Source organism: Bombyx mori, chromosome 25, assembly GCF_030269925.1.
Source record: "Bombyx mori chromosome 25, ASM3026992v2".
Taxonomy (NCBI): Eukaryota; Metazoa; Arthropoda; class Insecta; order Lepidoptera; family Bombycidae; genus Bombyx; species Bombyx mori.
Genome location: NC_085131.1, coordinates 6461060 through 6481823, shown reverse-complemented (window position 1 = coordinate 6481823; position 20764 = coordinate 6461060). Strand labels below are relative to the sequence as shown.

The 20764-nt window shown below is 35.8% G+C and overlaps 2 protein-coding genes and 1 long non-coding RNA gene across 4 annotated transcripts; 1 reads left to right on the top strand and 2 right to left on the bottom strand.

Moving 5' to 3' along the window:
* Window positions 1-334: 334 nt before the first annotated feature.
* Window positions 335-9809, bottom strand: LOC119630558 (uncharacterized). Its single transcript, XR_005246308.2, has 2 exons — window positions 9530-9809; window positions 335-640 (listed from the first exon to the last, which is right to left on the bottom strand). It is a non-coding gene; the product is annotated as an uncharacterized LOC119630558 (long non-coding RNA).
* LOC101744400 (protein NDRG3) lies at window positions 6161-7726 on the bottom strand. Its single transcript, XM_012689019.4, has one exon. The coding sequence runs from the start codon at window positions 7301-7303 to the stop codon at window positions 6326-6328; it is 978 nt and encodes a 325-aa protein (XP_012544473.1). The 5' UTR covers window positions 7304-7726; the 3' UTR covers window positions 6161-6325.
* A 4448-nt stretch (window positions 9810-14257) lies between the features above and the next one.
* Window positions 14258-20475, top strand: LOC110384938 (uncharacterized). 2 transcript variants are annotated; one of them, XM_021346855.2, is made up of 7 exons: window positions 14258-14541; window positions 15017-15127; window positions 16915-16983; window positions 17474-17575; window positions 18493-18610; window positions 19602-19781; window positions 19873-20475. In XM_021346855.2, exons 2-7 carry the CDS (start codon window positions 15125-15127, stop codon window positions 19881-19883), a joined length of 483 nt encoding a protein of 160 aa, XP_021202530.1. In that variant the 5' UTR covers window positions 14258-14541; window positions 15017-15124; the 3' UTR covers window positions 19884-20475. The 2 variants fall into 2 exon arrangements, 1 of the variants encoding a protein (XP_021202530.1); XR_009976620.1 differs by lacking the exon at window positions 15017-15127.
* Window positions 20476-20764: the final 289 nt, after the last annotated feature.

Below are 20764 nucleotides of genomic sequence, written 5' to 3'. Positions count from 1 at the left end.
CAACCTGAGAAATTATTTTTATGTATTTTTAATATAGTACGTCATCATAAGAAATAACAGTCCATCCTAAGCGCTGCAAAAAAACACGCCACTTTACCAGCTGATACTGAATGGCTACTGGGACGCATAGACATAGACATTGACATTGCAAGGTGAATTAAACACAAGATCGAGCATTAATTACATTAGACAAATGATATCCTCGGCTTCAAGCTGGAACACGCGACTATTTCACGGCAGAAATAGATAGGAAGCTTGATACAAAGAAATATACTAACATTTGCGGGCTTAATACAAGAATTACAGATAAATCTGAAAATTAAAATACATATACTATTATTTAAAATATGTTTATTGAACTTAAGTAGACAAGACAAATCGCATTATAGAAACAGTTCGATCGAATACAGTGTAGGACAAAATATTGTCATATCCAATAATAATAATTTTATTAATAATTAAAGATATAAATTAGTGATAGCTTTGTTTGTGAACTTCAATCTGTTTAACAAAAAGCTTCTTTTTTACAAAAGATTTTCGCATCTAAAAGGTATATTGATTATATGTTCCTCGTTTCTTTTTCTTCTTGGTGAAGGGAGATTCTTGGATTTCGATTATCGTTTTACGACCGATCGTCTGCCTGATATAAATTGATACAGATTGACTGATAACATTGATACAGATTGACAAAGCAGAATAAAGATTACTACTACATCTTTGGGTGGATAACGGTTGCTTTAGAAGTCGGAGGTAAAAAGGTTCATGTTCTGATTAATATCTGATAATTGTTATGGCCCAGATCCATTGATTATAATTAGTCGATTCGTTGTGTATGAAATTCCAGGCTTGACTACAGCTCGTATAGTGCATGACGTTTTGTTGTTTCAACATTCATTTTGAACATAAAGACTCTTTGAAAATTAAATATATAAATTTAGCGCCAGGATTTTTTTACGGACTTTGTTTTAAAGTCTAGCTATCCATCTCAGGTTGAGTTCAGTGAAATTGCCGTAACGATTTTTGTCTTTCAAAACAAAGAATAAAAGACTGAGATTTAAAATCTGATTAATGGTGAAATGAGTCTAAACTAAAAATAGGAATTTTAAATAAGATTCAAAACCTCAATCCTTTATTCTTTCATCAACTGTAATGATGTTATTGGACTGAGGTCCGGATCGTGTCATTAACCTCAAAAAAAACCTATAACAATGTCATTTGCGTCCAGGGATGTCTTATAGTAATTAATTAGGTAATGAACCGTTGCGATATTCCCAAATAACTGTTTCATTAGCTAGGACAACGTTTACATATGAGCTAATGAGACCCCGTGGGAAATTCAGTCGATCTAATTAATTAAGGTGAGTCGTTTTATTAAACTAATTATTAGATCATGATAATCGTTGAATGTTTAATGTTAATCCTTGGCACTCGAGAGGTGAGTCTCGCTCACCACTTTGTTTGGTGGGGAAATTCGATGCGCTGACTATTGATGTTACTTTATTTGATGATTGACATCTTGTTTATGTTTTTGAAATTTGTTCTTATCGTTCTTTTTATCGTTTATAATTAAATCATGTGCTAGCGATACTCACGTCTCGAATGCAAAGGGTTAGTATTTTCTAAAGCCGTGATATAATATAAATCTTTCATAAAATGCATTCATTTCTCATTTAACTTCGTAAACAGTTTCAAAGTTATAACTAGCCGGTATTGCAGCCGGAAGAAAACCTCTCAGACACCGGAGCTGATATTTTTTTTCATTTTTATTTTCCGATGAAATATTTCATAATCCGTTCATCCAGTGGTCAGCGAGTGGGTGGTTAGGGGGGTTGGCCCGACTCTTTCGTGCAGAGAGTCCATTTAACTAGGGCCTCCCACACCCCGGGGCTGGGCTTGGGTGGCGTCACGTTTGTACGGGAAAACGGAAAAATGCTCTCAAACAAAAACACGAATTGAGCGTTCAGCGCGAATCGAAAATTAATTACAGCTTTGAATGTTTTTCTTTTTATGTTCTGCACGTAGCGACCGGTACGTTGATTGCTGATGCCTCATTTCGTATTACAGTTAAGTCAGCATTATAATTATTTCTCCTTGTAGTAGTGACGTGCCCGTAAAAATCTTTCATCTACAGGGAACGGTAATTAATATTTTAAATTTCAAGCTTACTAAAAAACCGATCTCTTCGTTCGTTCGGGAATTTTCATTTAAGTAAAATAACCTTTTAAGACTTGAACAAGTCTACGATATTGATCACTGACCAAATATTATTCAATGTTCTTTCCGTGTAAATAAGCCAGTCATAATTTCGTTTTGCAATATGAAGTCTCAACGTATGGTATAACAGTTGTCCCATCAAATTCAACCAAATTCAAATTGAAAAGCATGACTGGTCACGATAAACCAAGTATCCACGGGGTACCTAGTTGAGCTGGCTTACAATACGACATAACAAATAAATGCGGCAATCGCAGTACTCCGGTATAATACCAAGAGAACTGCCCATTTTCGTGTGAACCTCTTAATCGACTTTTACAACGACGGGTAGAGGAGGGGTGGTGCTATTTTAGGTCGATATCACCACGTAATTGACGTAACTTTTCAAAAATATTATGTTGGTTTACGTTGTTCTATTAATGTCTTTCGGTAACTACTTAACATCAGTCTTGTCTGTCTATTTACAGATAAGAACAAATTGGAAATTTATGCGCACAAAATCAATATCCCAAATTGGTAATGTTTGCCCACAAGTTGCATGCAATTGAAATTGAACATAAATCGCCGAGGAAAAATCATTTGAAGCATCCAAACGTATAACTTCACTCGTTAGAATCATAGAAATACTATCGTTTGTTAAATTAAGAAACCGTGACCGTATTGGTGGTTGGAAGTACACATAGCTCATAATTACGTAACGTTAAAATCAGAAAAGGCAAGAAAAAACCTGCATAGTTTTAAACTTGGTTGTTTATCCCGACATCCCCTTTTCAATTTTAAAAGCAGCATTTATGGAATTTATTCAGTAAACTTTAATGTCAAACAGCACTTGTAGAGCGCAGAATGGATTAAAAATTCTCCGGCGAAGTTAATTGCATGCTTTAATTATTTAGCTTTAGGAATTAAATTATTTTGAACGATATTTTTAATATTTGTATGCATAAACATACACAAGACGTAGACATGATTAGCAGTACTTTTATTGTTTAATTTGGATTTTCGGTGTGAAATGAAATTTAAAATTCAAGATATTTTTTTTACTGGTTCTAGGATCTCTTGTGAGTCCGTACAGGTAGGTACCATCACCCCGCCTATTTCTGTCGTGAAGCAGTAGTGCGTTTCGGTTTGAAGGGTGGGGCAGCCGTTGTAACTATACTGAGACCTTAAAACTTATATCTCAAGTTGGGTGGCCCATTTACGTTGTAGATGTCTATGGGCTCCAGTAACCACTTAACACCAGGCGGGCAGTGAGCTCGTCCATCCATCTAAGCAATAAAAAAAATTTAGAAAAATAGACGGTAAATAACACAATGTTCAAATGTCGACGAATTACGCCTTAGTCGTTCTGTGTTCCACGAAAGCTATAAATTATTCGAAACATTTCAAATAATTTGATGAGAATAAGAAGCACTCGACTAAGCCGTAACATTAGTTTTCATTATAACACCTATGTCATTTAATATTGGAACGAGCCATGCATTATTTACAGTTTTCTCTACTTTAAAGCGGTATTGGATATGTTTACGAGGGTTGTTAAGATACCCGAAGTCTATAGACACTGACAGACAGGATCTATAAGATCGGTTATTTTAATTTATTTATTTATTTATTTATTAGTTATTTATTTATTTATTTATTACAGTTCATGTAAAATTTATATTGGCGGACTTAATGCCTAGGCATTCTCTACCAAAGTCAACCAAAGGTAGTGCAGAGTAAATAGTGGTAGGCGCAATGAAATTTATATTATGTTACAAATACATACACAAAAAAGTATATGTTTATATATAATATACTCTATCCTACGCAGGCTAGACTTTAAAATCAATTCATCGTACAATAAACACATTCTGCCCACAGAAAAAGCCACGAAGGTCTTTCAGGGACACGACCTTCAGCAATGAAGTATGCGGCGACAAAGAAGAAGAAGCCCATAGAAATACAAAAAAATAATGCAACTAACCAACCTTGAATATCCATAAGAACGAAATATTACATTTATTTTAATAATAATAACCTATCAAAGGCACGTCGGCTTCAAGATAAGAACAGACCGAAATCTACGGAAAACACAATACGCCTTACCTTCAATTTCATTACACGCTGTTATAACCTGCCTCATAAAAATCGTTCATGGTGTAAGGCACGGAATAGATAAATAAGGTCTATTCCGTGGTGTAAGGCACTTATTTATTTTGATACGTTAAGATCTGCCCAGAGCTTTTGAAACATAGAATGATCACATCAGTCAGAAAAAGATGAATGCTCCTCTTTTCTATATCAAAATAAGGTCTTTTTTTTTATTGATTAGATTGATGGACGTGCTCACAGCCCACCTGGTGTTAAGTGGTTACAGGAGCCCATAGACATCTATAACGGAAATGCGCCACGCACCTTGAGTTATAAGTTCTAAGGTCTCAGTATAGTTACAACGGCTGCCCCACTCTTCAAACCGAAACTCATTAATGCTTCACGGCAGAAATAGGCAGGGCGGTGGTACCTACCCGTGCGGACTCACAAGAGGTCCTACCACCAGTAATTACGCAAATTATAATTTTGCGGGTTTTTATTTTTATTACACGATGTTATTTCTTCACCGTGGAAGCAAATTAAGTACGTATTTCATTAGAAAAATTTGTACCCGCCTGCGGGATTCGAACACCGGTGCATCGCTAGATACGAATGCACCGGACGACTTATCCTTTGGGCCACGACGACTTCATATTGTCTTACTAACGTAATTGGAAGATTTGTATGCCACTGGACCTCCTTAAGAAATTGCTGCCACTTGTCTATCATTCATCTTAAGTATTCTCAGCCAAAATATCTATACCTCCTCTATGTTAGGGCATGGTTTGGGCTTGCAAGGACTGGTACAATCGTCATGTTCATTTTTATAATGAGCTATCATGCGTTCCAGTCTGAAGAATAGGATAGATGTGTTAATTCAATAGAACTACGGCTTTGACCCGTATGACGGTGGGCAAAGGCATTCACGTTGTTAACATGTCGAGGCTTTTTTTTACTTAAGCTGATAGCCTTGAGAACCTTGTAACCTTAACTAGTAGGTGAGCTCGCGGGGCTCAAACCGGAGTGATGCTAACACTGACCCTAGCAAGAGCAGTCCTTCGCAGAATTTACCACCGGATCGGAAACGCGACCCACTGAGAAGATCCGGCGAGAAACTCAGTGGACTGTGTCTGTGGGACCGACATTTCACATAACACGCGACATTTATCTTTGTAATTAAATATTGTATTATGTGTTATTAGTATCAACAATTCTATGGTTTTAATTAAACTTCAATGAAGCGTACCGCATTCAATTAATTGAAAAAAGTTTTTTTGTTATGATATTTTGTCCAAATTTTAAGTGGCTCCCCTATAAATAGTTGCAACAATGTCGCTTACACTAAATATCCTTTTATCCCTCGATATGGTGCTTATGACCTCTGTTCTATGCTATACAATGAAGAGTCAGTGTTAATACGGATGCTTACAAACTAGAACATGAAAATCTTTGATCTTTAAGAACAGTCATTATTTAAATAATAATAATAATGCAACTACTAAGTAGTACTTCTAATTAACAATATGGTTTATAGATAGAACGTGGCAGTTTTTATGTGACACAAATAGAATCTGAGGTTACTACACAAATTATTTTTTACCCTGAGCCCTTGATTACTGCGTTTAGCAGACAACAGCTGTGAGCTTATTGTAGTACACGTGACTGTAATTTGAAAAATAAATTCTTAAAGACTTATATTACGACACGACATTGTATAATAAGCTTATATTTCAAATAAATTGACTTTATTTACGAGACACTGAAGAAGACACGACAAATATTAAATTTAAATTGCAGTCAAAATAATAGGTATATCCGAAATATTTGTGCATTAGAATAGTAAGTGGAAGATATAGGATAGGAAAATATATAAAAATAAGCAGTAAAATAAAATTTTATTTCACATCTATAAACAAGAAACTTCATCGCCCTACGTCTTCAACGTGTAACGTGACTATTGTATTTAAAGCTTGCGTGAAAGCAACATGTGCATTCTAGTAGTAGCAACGCTGCGCTCGGAATGTCGTCTTCAGATACGCGACTACCTCAAGTACCCTTCGCCCTGGAGAAACAACTTGAACGCCTCAGCTATCTTACTTGGCTGCTCTTCCAATACCATTCCACTATCGGAAATGCTAAACCACGACGTCTTAGCGGGATCTAGTCGCCCGTTAAATGTCACCGTATCATCGACATGAGGCGACAAAGCGCCGGTCACATTTAGAACTGGCACCTTCAGTGTGTTTGAATCGCGCGCTATACTCAGGTCCGTGCGCCGTAAGTAGCTGTCGATGAACAATGACAAATTGACAGGGTTCACATGAGAAAAGCAATCTTTGTATACTTGAGCGAGGTCATGGTTGCGATCCTCCGTGCTTCGACCGAAGTGGTGCCACATCAGGTAGTCCAGCGCGCCTTGAGTCATTCCGTTAGCGCGCAGTTGTCTTGTATTAATTTTTTGGTACAGCCACTCGGTCCAACCCGCTTGGGTAGAGGTGCAGTTAATGAGCACTAAAGCATCTACTTTTTGGGGGTTGATGATGGCATAACGCGATAATATGTTCGCTCCGGCACCCACTCCGAAACCGATGAAAGATCGTATACCAAAATGACCCAAGACGAAGTCGATCTGAGACGCCAGAGCGTCCATGCTAGGATAGGTGTAATCCTCGGGTAGAGTCGGAGATCCCTCTTCTTGGCCAGGAGCGTTTACGTGGTAGATGCAAAATTGTTCCAGAATTGATCTCATATCGACGAAGTTAAAGAACGCCTGAAAGTTGGCGGCATAATTGAGTCCAAGGTCATGATAAGTAATTATAGCTCGTTTGCTGCGGTCCCCTCGTACGGCAACGAGGATGTCGCCGCGGGAAGTCCGCACCCTCTCCTCCACGCATGCGCCGTCACTTTGCAAACGTCTTTCGGATGGAAAATGCAGTTGAACACTTTTGAGATCGTCTTCGTAATTATCCGAAGACATCATGTTGAGGAGAGCAACGTTTTCGTGCACGGATGTCGGCATTTTTTATTTATTTATTTAATTAGCTTCGTACGAAATCTGCGATCTTGAGTACTTATTGTTTACTTTCCCTTATGTCCTCACACAAACAAATCGATGGTTTACTTCTTAATTATCGCTAATTATAGTTAGCGGAACTCCTTAGTATTCGTTACCGATCTTGCCGTTGTTGTATTCATAATATTATTGTCTGTGGTTACAATTTACTTGCGTAACGATGTTATTTCGTTTTGTTTTTATCACTGTTTCACTCGATTTATTGTCAACGTTTTAACTTAACAAACGGCTGGTTTTAAGAGGGAATGCTATAGGAAATTGTCAATAAATGTGGTCTCCCGACGGACGTGAATACTTGTGTGACTTTCGTTCGGTACTATTCGGCAGTTTTCGTATGTGCTTGTCGTGGCTCCGAGGTCGATCGCGCGAACTTCACTCGGGTCAATTAATTCCAAGACATGCGCCAGAAAACCCGTTACGTTCGTGACAACTAATATTAAGGGACAATGGCATTATATTTTAATTAATAACAAATACAAAATTGTGGACTGCTGGGGGAGTTCATTTTTAATAACCTAAATGACCCTGAGAATTGTTTTTTTAATCTATTATAAATGAAACAAAACAGCCATTGTTTTGACAATTTAGTTTTAAACAAAATTACTAGGTATATTTTGTCGTTTTTAGTGTTTTGTCCCCTCTAATTTTAATATCACGAATATTAAAATTTATGCCTTCTTAAAAAAAAATCCACAGATATCAAAATGGTAATGCCAGTTGATAATTTCAAATGTTATAGAGAAGTTCCTGGTAGCAACATGCCTATTTCAAGTATGTACTGTCTCTATAAGTACAGCTTTGCAATTAAACTTAGGTATACGGTATTTCACTAGATTCTCGCTGTTTTAGTTAGAGTGTAAAAGTTTTAGTATTGCACTCGTCTTAATCCATGGTCGAAGTCGTCGAATGCGATGAAGAGTTCGACATGCAATCTACCTTATTCCACTGAATTTTTCGCAGGATTTTCTCCGTGAATTATCCGCGATTTTGATCAATTGGTTGACTCAGTTTTTTTTTCCTACTTATTCTGGTAGCGAGTAGGTCACGAGGCTCTAACCTGATTATATTCCGCGTAGCACTGCTCTTCCTAGGGCCAGTGTTAGCAAGTCCTCTCAGGTTAAGCACCGTGACCTCATCCACCCAAGATATCACACAATATTTTATGATATGGGAAGTAGTATACTCAAATTATTATACCAACATATTGCGATGGCCTGTATTTGTGCGGTAGGTAATATTAACAACACCGCACAAAATTCGTTAGAAAGTATGTTTTAAGAAAATGAAAAAAGGGAAAGCGCATTACACGCTTAGTTATATAAACAGTATTTTTTATTTTACAAAAAAAAAAGTTGGTTTAATTATGTTTTGAGAATCTCGTTGGTTTAATTATAAAATAACTGATGGTTGACTTACTTGTTCGATGTCCGACTAGAATCAATTTATTGATTAAAAATATTGGTGTTAGTGATCTTTGGTCGTCTCGTATGTATCTTTCAATTTCAAACGTTAAATATTTTTTTAATTTTAATTTGACTTTTAGTAAAGTAATGAGCGTGTATATTTTATCAATTATCAGAGTTCATTTGATACCAAGATTATTAATGGAACTGCCATCTATCGTGCTTCAGAGAAACTACAGCGCGGCTACTTTGAAAATGTTCAGAGGATACTTTTTTCGTCGCTAGATGTCACTAAAACTCATCATTGCATTTTCCATCAATTCCAAATATAATTTTGTTGATTCGATTCTAAAATTAATTGGATGAACCACAATCAAAGCTCTTAGATCACAACGAATATTTGGTGGTACTAAGTGTTGCACAGAGTCGCTGAGCACCACAGAATGAATGCCCCTACTTAGGCCTACTTTAAGAGGTCTAAATAGTACTGTAGTACGTTTATTGTACCCTATGTACGTAAATGCATGAATTATTTACGGCAGAAATAAATAGGACTTAATTAAAAATACTTATACGACATCGTCAGTCGGTCTTCCGTGACAACGAAAACTTCGAAAGTACTCGAGGCGTCAGCTAGAATATAGATGGGTGGAAGGCTACTTGGTTTAAGCGACTTTTCGTTTAGAATGCCACATTTATCATTCTAAAAGGTGCAGTTTTTTTTGTATTAGTATCAAGTATTCGATGTTTGTAACTAAACTTTAATTACCTTTACTTGTGAGCTTCGTCCATGCATCTAAGCAATTAAAATCTATCAGAATGCCTTGTAGGTTGAATGTTGAACGTACACAAAACGGCAGTAGTTTCATGCTTACGAGTATTTCTGTATACCTTTGTTAGTATGTAAGTTAAGTTGACTAAGCTTCTTTTACTTCATATTTCGTATTTACAATTGATCTTTTCATAATGACTAGTAGTCCCTCAGTAGTCGAAATCCGTATAATTAATTGTAATTATAAGTTTGAACATTATTTGTTCTATTGTCAAAGACTATACTTCTATAATCACAGATTTCGCCAATACTACACTATAGACCAGCGGTCGGGGAACTTTTTTAATTATTACCCCAAAATATTTTTGTGTAAGTTGATATAGCCCCATGGTGAAGAACAGAAAAAAAAAAACGAAATCGCTTCTTTTTAGCATCTTTCATATTATAGCCCGCACGATAATTTTGAAAAGAAAACAATAACTAAAAATTTAATTTAAACATCATTTATTCAATTTATCAATGTAATTACACACGATGCCTACAATAAAATACCTGGGTCAATCACGTGAACCTTGTGTTTCCAAATAATGTGTTCTATCTCATTCTCTCACCGGCTGAATCCTATACATATATGTGTTTGTGTCTCTATGGACTTATTTTTTCGTTTCGTTTCATTTCGTTTCATCGAGTTTGAAATCACAACGATTCTAAAGAAGTTTCACTTCAATATAATAATATACTTTTTACTCACAAAAGTTTCATTTTTACCCCCCAAAATTTCATTTTACCCCATTTGGGGTAATTTACCCCGGTTTCCCGACCGCTGCTATAGACAAATAATATAAAAGACAAACAATATTAATCTATTCTCAATTTGACCACTGACCTTAAGCAATGTGTATATCAAAAATACATAATAGTGTGTAGGTAATGTTTATTTTTATTGATTTAAAGTATTTATTTGCATTATTAAAAAAAAAATTGCACTTCTTCTCTATATTCTCTATAAGTGTGGGAAATTTCATACTCCTCCGTCCGCGCAATTTTCGTAAAAAGGGGTAGAAAGTTTTTGCTTCATGTATTAATATATAGATAACACTATAACCTTAGTTTTATTGAAACCGAATTATGTACCTTAGATAAACTAAAAACAAATGAAAGTCCGCGGTCAAATAACACCAACAAAAGAACGCGGTCATCTCGCGAAAACTCTTGAAAGAATCCTTCGCACCCTACAATGTACAAAAGGGACAATAAACACTTCACATTGAAATTGAAAAAGAGCTGTGACTGTTCTCGTATAATTTACATTTACACGTAAAGTTTAGTTTACGATACGACTTTGGTAACGCGAATGTTTAAATTTCTAAACGACCTAAGTACATTTAAAGTCAACGCGCTTTGGACTTTGTGATTTGGTCAGACCTCAGCAGGTACCACTAAAACCAATTGCGCTTATCGTGGGATCTTCTCAGTTAATCGCGACTCCGATCCGGTGGTCGATTCAGCGAAGCACTGCTCTTGCTTGGATCAGTGTTAGCCAAATTCCCTTAGGTTTAGCCCGTGAGCTCACTGGTCCATGAATAGTCAGAATAGCCTCTTAGACTGCCAACGATTAGGTAAGGGGAAAAAAGTACCACTAGACTGACTCGTAGGTTCTCGTCTCCTCAATATCTTCATTACGCTATACCATGTCCTTCTTCAAATGTCGAATGTATTAATAATTAAAGTCAAATGATTTGGCCGAAAAAGTTCCAATCTCACGACGTGCCGTCTAATAAATCATTATTAACTTTATATAATACCAAAAACCTTGAACGTTATCAACGCGTAAGCACAACCGGTAGTTGAGCGATTTATTAAATCTCTGTCATACAGCCTATAAAGATCGTATCAATAGTTCAGATGAATAAATGTAAACTATGCGAATTTCGGCTACTGTCGCGTCGCCTAGATTATAACCTTTCCGAGAAACCCACCCGTTCTCTAAGTTTTCCCTTTAATAATTTGGTACGTTTTTTAATACAATGCTCCCCTATAATAAAGCAGCGCCGGACCTTCCCACTAAGCTGGTTATTGTTTGTGGCTTACACGCAGAAACAACTCAGGTCAATAAATAGCTCAACGTAAAACTACCTGGAGGAAAAAATTGGCAGCGTCATGTATACGGGCGCGCGGTGCATTTGTACCGTGAAATAACGAGTTACAAATTTTAAAAAATACAACTGCCAAATAGCAATAACTAGAGTACCTAATATGCATTCACAAATAGCATTCGCTATGAAAGGATATTGTAATAAAAAACTAACTCGCCAAATTTGAGGATTAGTTAAGTCAACTGTGTTTTGCAACATTTAGTTTAACCCATTAGCGCCCAAAGGACATCTGAGCTTGGGCTGTTGCTTGTGATGAATTAGTACAGAAAAAAGTGAGGAAGCGCAGCTCCCTATGTTTTAGAGTGTACTCTTTCTAATGGTAATGGTTAATATATCGCCAAAATTAATCATAAAAAAAAAAAAAGACGAATTTTTTTCGATGAGTTTTTTGTAAGTGACTTTTCATTCCCTGTCGATTTTTTTTCATGCCTAAAGCCAATTAATATTGTGACCTCGATGTCTGAACTAAAAATACATGAGGCTATCATTACTTGTTTTAACGTTTTGGTTAGCTATAATATTACTTTTTCTGAAACTCGACAATTTTTTTTCTCGCAAACTCATAAATTGTTTGAGAAAAAAAAGTCTTAAAATTAGTCAAAGAATACTCTAAATTTTTATATTATTTGGATCTGATGAAATTTTTGAGAGCAAAAATGTCAAACTTCAAACTGTTTAAGCATTGGTAACATCGACTGATAGATTCGCCATATGTACATAAATGTATATTTAAATGAAATATATTTCCGGCACTCTCCCTATCTGAGGTAACTTGTCCTCCTCCTCCTCGCGTCGTTTCCTCACTGCTGAGGGTCGTGACCATTATAATTCGACATGATTTTACTCCTTGTGATGTCCCGTCAGCGCCTCCGATCATTGGCCGCAGGTAGGAGGACCGCCGGAGGTAACTTGTAGGCAATAAGTAAATATGTGAGAAAATATTAACAGTTTCCTTGTATGTATTTTACATATCTTTATCGTATCGTATGCACGAAAACGATTAATGGTGACTGAATAAAAACTGACAAAAAAAATACAACTTTCAATCAACAATGACAACGCCTACAAAAAAAAACATTAAAGTTATTGAAAAATATAATTTGATTGGTGCTGTTTATATTCCGGATCCTTGTATTTCCGAAAAATCCAATTTTGGAGAATACATAAAACATAATGTATGCAATAAAAAAGTCTGAAGTAAAATTTAATTAAAATCAAAGCTATCATCGTACCTATGTGAATCGTCACATATATATACATTAATAGGTGAAGCAAAAACTTTGTATCCCTTTTTACGAAAATTCCACAATTACAGAGAATATAGAGAAGAAGTGCACAATGCTAATATTTTTTTTAAATAATGCATAAAAGATACATTAAATCAATAAAGAAAACATTACGCACACTACCGTGTAATTGACATACACGCATGCATACTCTTTTGTTGTCAAACAACAAGTAGTAGTAGTTCTATTTTTTCAACTGGGAAAGCAAAGATGTCATACCAAACAGTCTAATATTTTATGTTTAAAAAAAAATGAATAATGGTAATATGAAATGAAACGAAATGAAGTTGATTAATTTGAAACATTAATCAATTGGCATGAAATTAAGTGTAATGAGGTGAGATGATATGGGATGAGATATAATCTCAGCAAAATTGTATTTTTTCTACTTTTTTCTTTATTGCTTAGATGGGTGGACGAGCTCACAGCCCACCTGGTGTTAAGTGGTTACTGGAGCTCATAGACATCTACAACGTAAATGCCGCCACCCATCTTGAGATATGAGTTCTAAGGTCTCAGTATAGTTACAAGGCCTGCCTCATCTTCATGCTTCACGGCAGAAACAGGAAGAGTGATGGTACCTACCCATGCGGAATCACAAGATGTCCTAGCATTACTCCTATTATCCTATTTACTGAGGCTTTTTCAGTGGACTTTTTGGAGGATCCCGAGAAGCTATGTCCAGCGGCTTTGTTTTATTTTCCCACATTAGTGCACTTTTACAGATGTTAAACAGTTATTAAACCACCGTTATTAAGCATTTCAGTATTCATACAGGCGCTCGGGCAGCTGTTAGCAAATCCCACCCCTTCTGGCTAAGCCTTTGCTCGCCCACCTGTCCTGGTGAAACTGGAAAAGCCTCCAGGCCACCACATGCACATAAGATCTATTACAATTACAATGAAAATACAATATACACAATTCTATAAAACTTTAACATTACTTGTTTATTACCAAAAGTAACGTCTTAATTTTTACACGATAAACCATTTTTTTTTATGGTTATAACAACAAAAACTTCTTTTATATAAACAAATGGAACAACTGCGAAACAATTCATAAAATGTAGCTTAATTTCTCAATAAATATTTTAGTGAGTTTTACATGACTCTGACATTAATTTATTTTACACTAGTGGCCCCGCAGTAGTCGAAATTCGACTATAATTAATTGAAATTATAAGTTTAAATATTATTATGGTTCTATTGTCGAACACCATTATAATTCGATAATATAATCACAGTATTCGCCAAAGCTGCACTATAGATCAATAATATTAAAGACAAACAATATTAATCTATTTTCAATTCGACCAGAGACTTTAAACAATAACAAAAGTTTCCCATTTGACAGTAAACAAAGAGTATATTTTTTTGTATGTGTTGTGTCAAATACATGGTAGTGTGTGTAATGTTTTCTTTATTTATTTAAAGTATCTTTTATGCATTATTTTAAAAAAATATTAGCATTATGCACTCCTTCTCTATATTCTCTATAAGTGTGGAAAATTTCATACTCCTCCGTCCGCGCAATTTTTGTTAAAAGGGATACAAAGTTTTTGCTTCAGGTATTAATATTTTTACATAAATTACTTTTAAGTAATATAAACTAACATTATTATTATCCAGCATAACAATAGATGGCGCCGACAACATTATTTGCATAATAATTACAATACTTAATCAAATTATTAATCTCTTATCTTTAAACGAGCAATTCTTGTATATTAATATATCTGAATATATAGTTATATATAATCTGAATCTAGGAAACGGCTCCAACGATTTTCATAAAATTTCGGGGGCGATAAATCGATCTAGCTACGATTTATTTTCAGAAAATATTGTTTTATTCGTGTTTTCAATAATCAACTCTTCCCGACATCTATTGGCGAATAATAATACTATTTTTCTTAATTGAGGGCAAATAACCGCTTTAAAGACACAACAAGATGGCGTTATCAAAAAAAAACGAGCAAAGCTCGGTCATCATCTAGTGTTAATTATAACAATTAATTTGTTGTTAATATTTATGCTTTGAAGTGGCAGTGGGCTGGCCATATATGCCGCAGGACTGACGATCGCTGGAGCAAACGGGTTCGAGTGGAGACCGCGCAGCGGAAGACGTAACGTGGGACGCCCCCTGGCTAGATGGTGCGATGACCTCCGCACGGTGGCCGGCAAGAAGTGGATGAAGAGAGTCGCAGACCGGGCTCAGTGGTGTAGATTGGGAGAGGCCTATGTCCAGCAGTGGACGACTTTGGGCTGTTGATGATGATGATGATGATGATGATTTATGCTTTATTAATATTTGATTAACTATACAGTCATTTGTGTTTTTAAACAATAATATAAGCATTAAACATATTCTAAACATTTTCACATCAAAACAGTGTCTACTAAATATTAAATATGGTAGATACTTTCTTGCTAATAATAAATAAATAAAATAACATAGAGTAAACTAAACTATACTCGTATATTATCATCTTAATTATTGCCAATAGTGGCGTTTGCGCCCATAATATATTATACTATTCATAATAACGGTTAATGACCGACGATGAATGAAGTCCAGCAAGTGAATATCGCTACGCCGATCAACAGAGCTACGTTTACTACGCACGTAGTAGACAAGCTGTCTTGGCTCCGGTATTTATATCGCATGGTTTTATTCGCACCTTTAAAAATTAAAATGTGGCTTAACTAAAAAATTTTAAGAAAATGAATTTTAAGCTTTGATCGATTTATAATTTATAAAAATGTATTCTATCAATTTATAAAATAAAAACGGTCTCTTTTAGTCTAGAAAAGGACAAAGTAAATAAAATAAGTTTCGTTTAAATAAAGCGCATAATTTAAAATATTAAAATCGAAAAACTAAAAAATTACAAGTCTTCAATTACGTTTTTGGCGTTTACCAAAAAATATGAATTTTAGATTAATTCACTTCAATTCTAAAGGTGCGATATACATATAAAATAATAGAACCAAGCATTAAAAAATAATCATCATGGTCATCATTACATGTTACGCGTGCTAACTACTACTTCTTAGAATGAATAAGAGCGTGTAATAAACCCGCAGAATTCCAGCGTAAAAGCAGCAGACATCGCAGCGTAAAAGCCGCCATTTGCCATTAAGTATAAGGTCGAAATCTCAATGACCATGTGTGATTTTTATCTCACAATTCAAAATGACGCTTGATGGGTTTGCGGGATAAATAAGCAAGAGAAGTAATTGCTAATCCCTCTACTTATTGTATGTAATTATTGATTTTCTTAAAATGGTATTAATGAAATTTTACGACCTGTTTTTTTGTTGTTGTAAATATATATCTTTTAAGAAGAGCATACGGCCTTAAATTCATGTACATAGACTAACTGTACCCGTCCGCTTCGCTGGGCATTTAAAATTAACATTATTATTTCTCACCCCCACAATGATTCTCATCATTAACGCCCTTGCAACTGGTGTAGGGAGTCCAACACTCATATAAATATTAGCCTATCCATTAAGTACAAGTATTTTCTACATGGATACCAAGTTTCAAGTCAATCGGATGCATGGTTCAGTAGTTATAACGGAACATCCGTAAAAACAATGTAGATTTATATATTAGTATAGATTGAAACAGCAAAAGAAAGCATGAAATAATTGATAACAATACAAAACATTGTAACATTGTAACAGTACTAATAGGTTCCTAGCATCGGTCGCAAACGGGGGGACGCAGAGCAGGTAGAACTTCCAAAGTATAAAAGCGGTAGTGGAACTGCTGAGCTGGCTATTTGTTGGAATAACCGATTCAACACAGTTCCTATACTAAATAAAATGAAATAAATGGATCAAGTAAATATTTAGAATAATAATTTAGTAACTCAATGTACTGAAATATTCGGTTGAATTTAATACAATTGTTTATTTTTGTCTTTCTTTAGAAAGACCGTGCCGGACCGTCGAGAAAGAGGGGACGTCCCGCTGGACGAAATCGCGTCCCGTTATCCTTGGTAATTAAGTGATGTAATTAAAACATTTTTTACGCTTTAAATCTCGCTTTTACGATTTAAATTTTATAATTGCCGAATCTTTCGAATAGTCGACAGCTGTCTTGATCAACGACGCGGTCGTTATAAAATGAAAAACAACAAACGCGAGATAAAACCGTAAAAGTTTTTTTAAATATTTAATGTGTTTTCCGAAAAGCGAAGAGAATTAAGTGATGGTCAGTTATGAGTGAGTGTCTTTTTTATTTTTTTATTTTTTTTATTGCTTAGATGGGTAGACGGGCTCACAGCCCACCTGGTGTTAAGTGGTTACTGGAGCCCATAGACATATACAACGTAAATGCGCCACCCACCTCGAGATATAAGTTCTAAGGTCTCAAGTATAGTTACAACGGCTGCCCCACCCTTCAAACCGAAACGCATTACTGCTTCACGGCAGAAATAGACGGGTGTGGTACTATATCACATTAAATCGGTGTTTAAATTGAAACAGGAAGAGCGTCGCAACCGCAACGCACAGTACGAACGAGAGCGTCGCGCGGTCACCGCGGAGGCGACCCAGCAGTTGGCTGAGGCCGCCGGCTGTTCCCCAGAGGTGAGTCTCACATTCGATCTGCACTCTTAAATATGTTTTTTTATTTATTGTTTATTACTCTTCATGTAATATTTATGTTAGGGAACTTAATACTTAGGTATTATTTCATTGGTGACTCTACCAACCAAAGGTAGTGCAGAGTAAATAATGGTAGGTGCATTGAAATATAAATTAAAATACAAATACATACATATCATACATAAGTGTAAATAAGTGTATATAGATACCTATAAATACATAGAGGAACCAAGGGCTATTTGGTTTAAGCAATATTTGACTTATTAGAAGACATGTCTTTGTAATAATTAAAGGTGCGTTTTATTTATTAACTAGCATCAACAGTTCGATATTTTTAATTGTGTTCAATTATGTTTACTTCCATTCAAATAGCTGAAGAAGCTTTGTCGTTATACTTAACTTGAACACGCATCGGTCGGTAATGATTCTGATGCCGAGAGGGAGCACACTCCATAGCAGAATAGACTGCACGACAAAATAATTTCGAAAATAGCTAGAACTATGAGTAGGACAACGAACTATTAGGCTCTGGAGGGAACGTCGGGCCCGCTCAAGGCTGGAGTGAAGATATCGAAAATATAATGCCATTGAAAATTTGCGATGTTTTTCCAAATGTCTTTAAAAATGTAGTCATTACAATATTTTTTTCAAGTTCATAATCTATACTAATATATAAATCTACAGTGGTTTTTACAGATGTTCCGTTATAACTACTGAACCATACATCTGATTGTCTTGAAACTTGGTATCCATGTAGAAAATACATGTACTTAATGGATAGGCTAATATTTATATGAGTGTTGGACTCCCTAATAATAATGACAATAAATAATAATGTTAATTTTAAATGCCCAGAGAAGCGGGCGAGTAAGGCTAGTAGTATATAACATTGTTCACAGACTCCAACTGGAGACCTTCTTCTCCATGTTGTAGCGTATTTGCATCGGAATATGCAACCACGTCTTGGTGAGGAAATCGCTGACTTGCGTCGAAGGAATACATTATTGAAAGCTCAAAGTAAGAGTCAATGTGTACATAATTATATTACGGTTTAAATGGGTTTGTTCTAATGGGTGCATGAATTCACGGCCCACCTGGTATTAGAGGGTTATCGGAGCCCATAGACATCAACAACGTAAACACCGGCACCCACCTTGTCACATAAGTTCTCGGTCTCAATTTTATTGTGCAACGGTACTGCCAAACCTATAAAACCTAAACGCATTACTGCTTCAAGGCAGAAATAAGTAGGGTAGTGACACATACCCGTACGGAGTGGCAAGATGTCCTACAATGCTCCTACAATCTATAAATTTACAATCCTGCAAATTGTAATTTTTCAGGTTTTACTTATAATATATGACACTAGCGACCCGCCCTCGCTTCGCTTCGGAAACATTAAAGCTTTTTATTGAGAGCTGAGTCCCGCGATATTACCCGTGGTTATTGTCCTACCGCGGGTGACGCCGCGGGGCAAACCTAGTCTAAAAAAAGTGACCTAAGTTACTCCTTATATCATCAGCTACCTACCAGTGAAAGTTTCATCATAATCAGTCCAGCCGTTCCAGAGATTAGCTGGAACAAACAGACAGATAGATAGGCGGTCAGATAGACAGACAGACAAAAATTGTAAAAAATGTTATTTTGGTGTATGTACCGTATACCTATTCATACGCATGTAGTAAAAAGCGGTTATTTCAACATTACAAACAGACACTCCAATTTTATTTATATGTATAGATGACATTATCCTTCATTGTGAAAGTCATTCGTGAACGTGCGTTAAATACTTCTTCTTCTTCTTTCTAGATTTTTCCAGGTCTAGTGCCTGAATCCGTTTTCCTACTTAAGCTCCTCGATTTTGCCCGGCCCTCGGGGTTAATTTGCGTTGAATACGTATTTCATTAAAGTTGGTATATGAATACACTGAAGGTTTTGTCCTTCGGGTCTTTGTTTATAATGTAAAACAAATAAAGTATAAAAAATAAAAAAAATCTTTTTATTACAGTTATACAACTGGAAAACCAGCTAGCTAATTTGGAAGCAGCTGATAATGACATCAACGATCAGCAACTCGCTGCACCGTCAGCGTCACTCCCGGGACCCAGTTCGATTCCGGAGCATAATGAGCCCGAGCAGGCTGACACACTGATCAGCGAAGAGTCCGGGGCAGAGATGCACTTGCTAGGTATATCACGACAATTGATTTAGTTTAAATTCAATTAGAAACTTTTATTGTTTAATTAATTGAAATAAATATTGGTTGGTTTTTTTTTCAGACGACAAATAGTGAGTACATCGACCCATCAGAAGTGGTGAGATTCATCATTTCATTGATTCTTTAAAACCCCGCTACACGCTTGTATTGAAGAGAGCGGTAGTGTTATAATTTTAAATAAGACTATAAATGTATTGTAATTGAACATTTGGATCCATCGCTTCTAACTTCTAGTTTGATGTGCCACTTATCCGACCTGATGTCGTACACAATTAACACAGGCGTATACGTGGACAACCATGCAAATAAGCATCTATAAACTAACATTTCAAATGTTGTATTCGGAAGAACTAAGTTGTTTTTTTATTACATCCATCGTGCGAAGTAATCGTGGCACACATACAAATATTAGTTCTTTATCGGGAGAGGTTAGAAGTATCTTCAGCTGTATGCGGCAGCTTGTGTGCGCCCTTATTACTCGTAATGCTCGCATCTACAAGGGACGACGACTACAGTACTATGGCATACCATGAGGAAGGATACGTATATCTATAATAGATTAGGACCAATTTGACATGTTCAATTAAACTTGATTTTCGACCTAATGTCGTGTGTGATTAATTTGTGATCTATTTTGATGAAAAATAAAGCTATAAAATGTTAATTATTGTACTTTTTAATTTTAACGATTAATCTCTGCTAACAAGCCTACCTAGTTTGATTCGCTGGTTTGAAATTAAGCTGCCTTTGTCGAACGCCTTCGCGATATTATAGAAGAAAGTTTCCGTAGGGCAACGGGACATCGTCTTTTTAGCCCAGTAGAGCTTAGTTTAGCCGAGTAGTATTTTAGTAAAAATGTGCTCCGTGAGGCGATACGCTTGCTCAATGCATGAGTAATTTTTTTGGAATCTAAACGACTCGTCGATCAGGACGCTTTCGAGGTGATGAAGTCC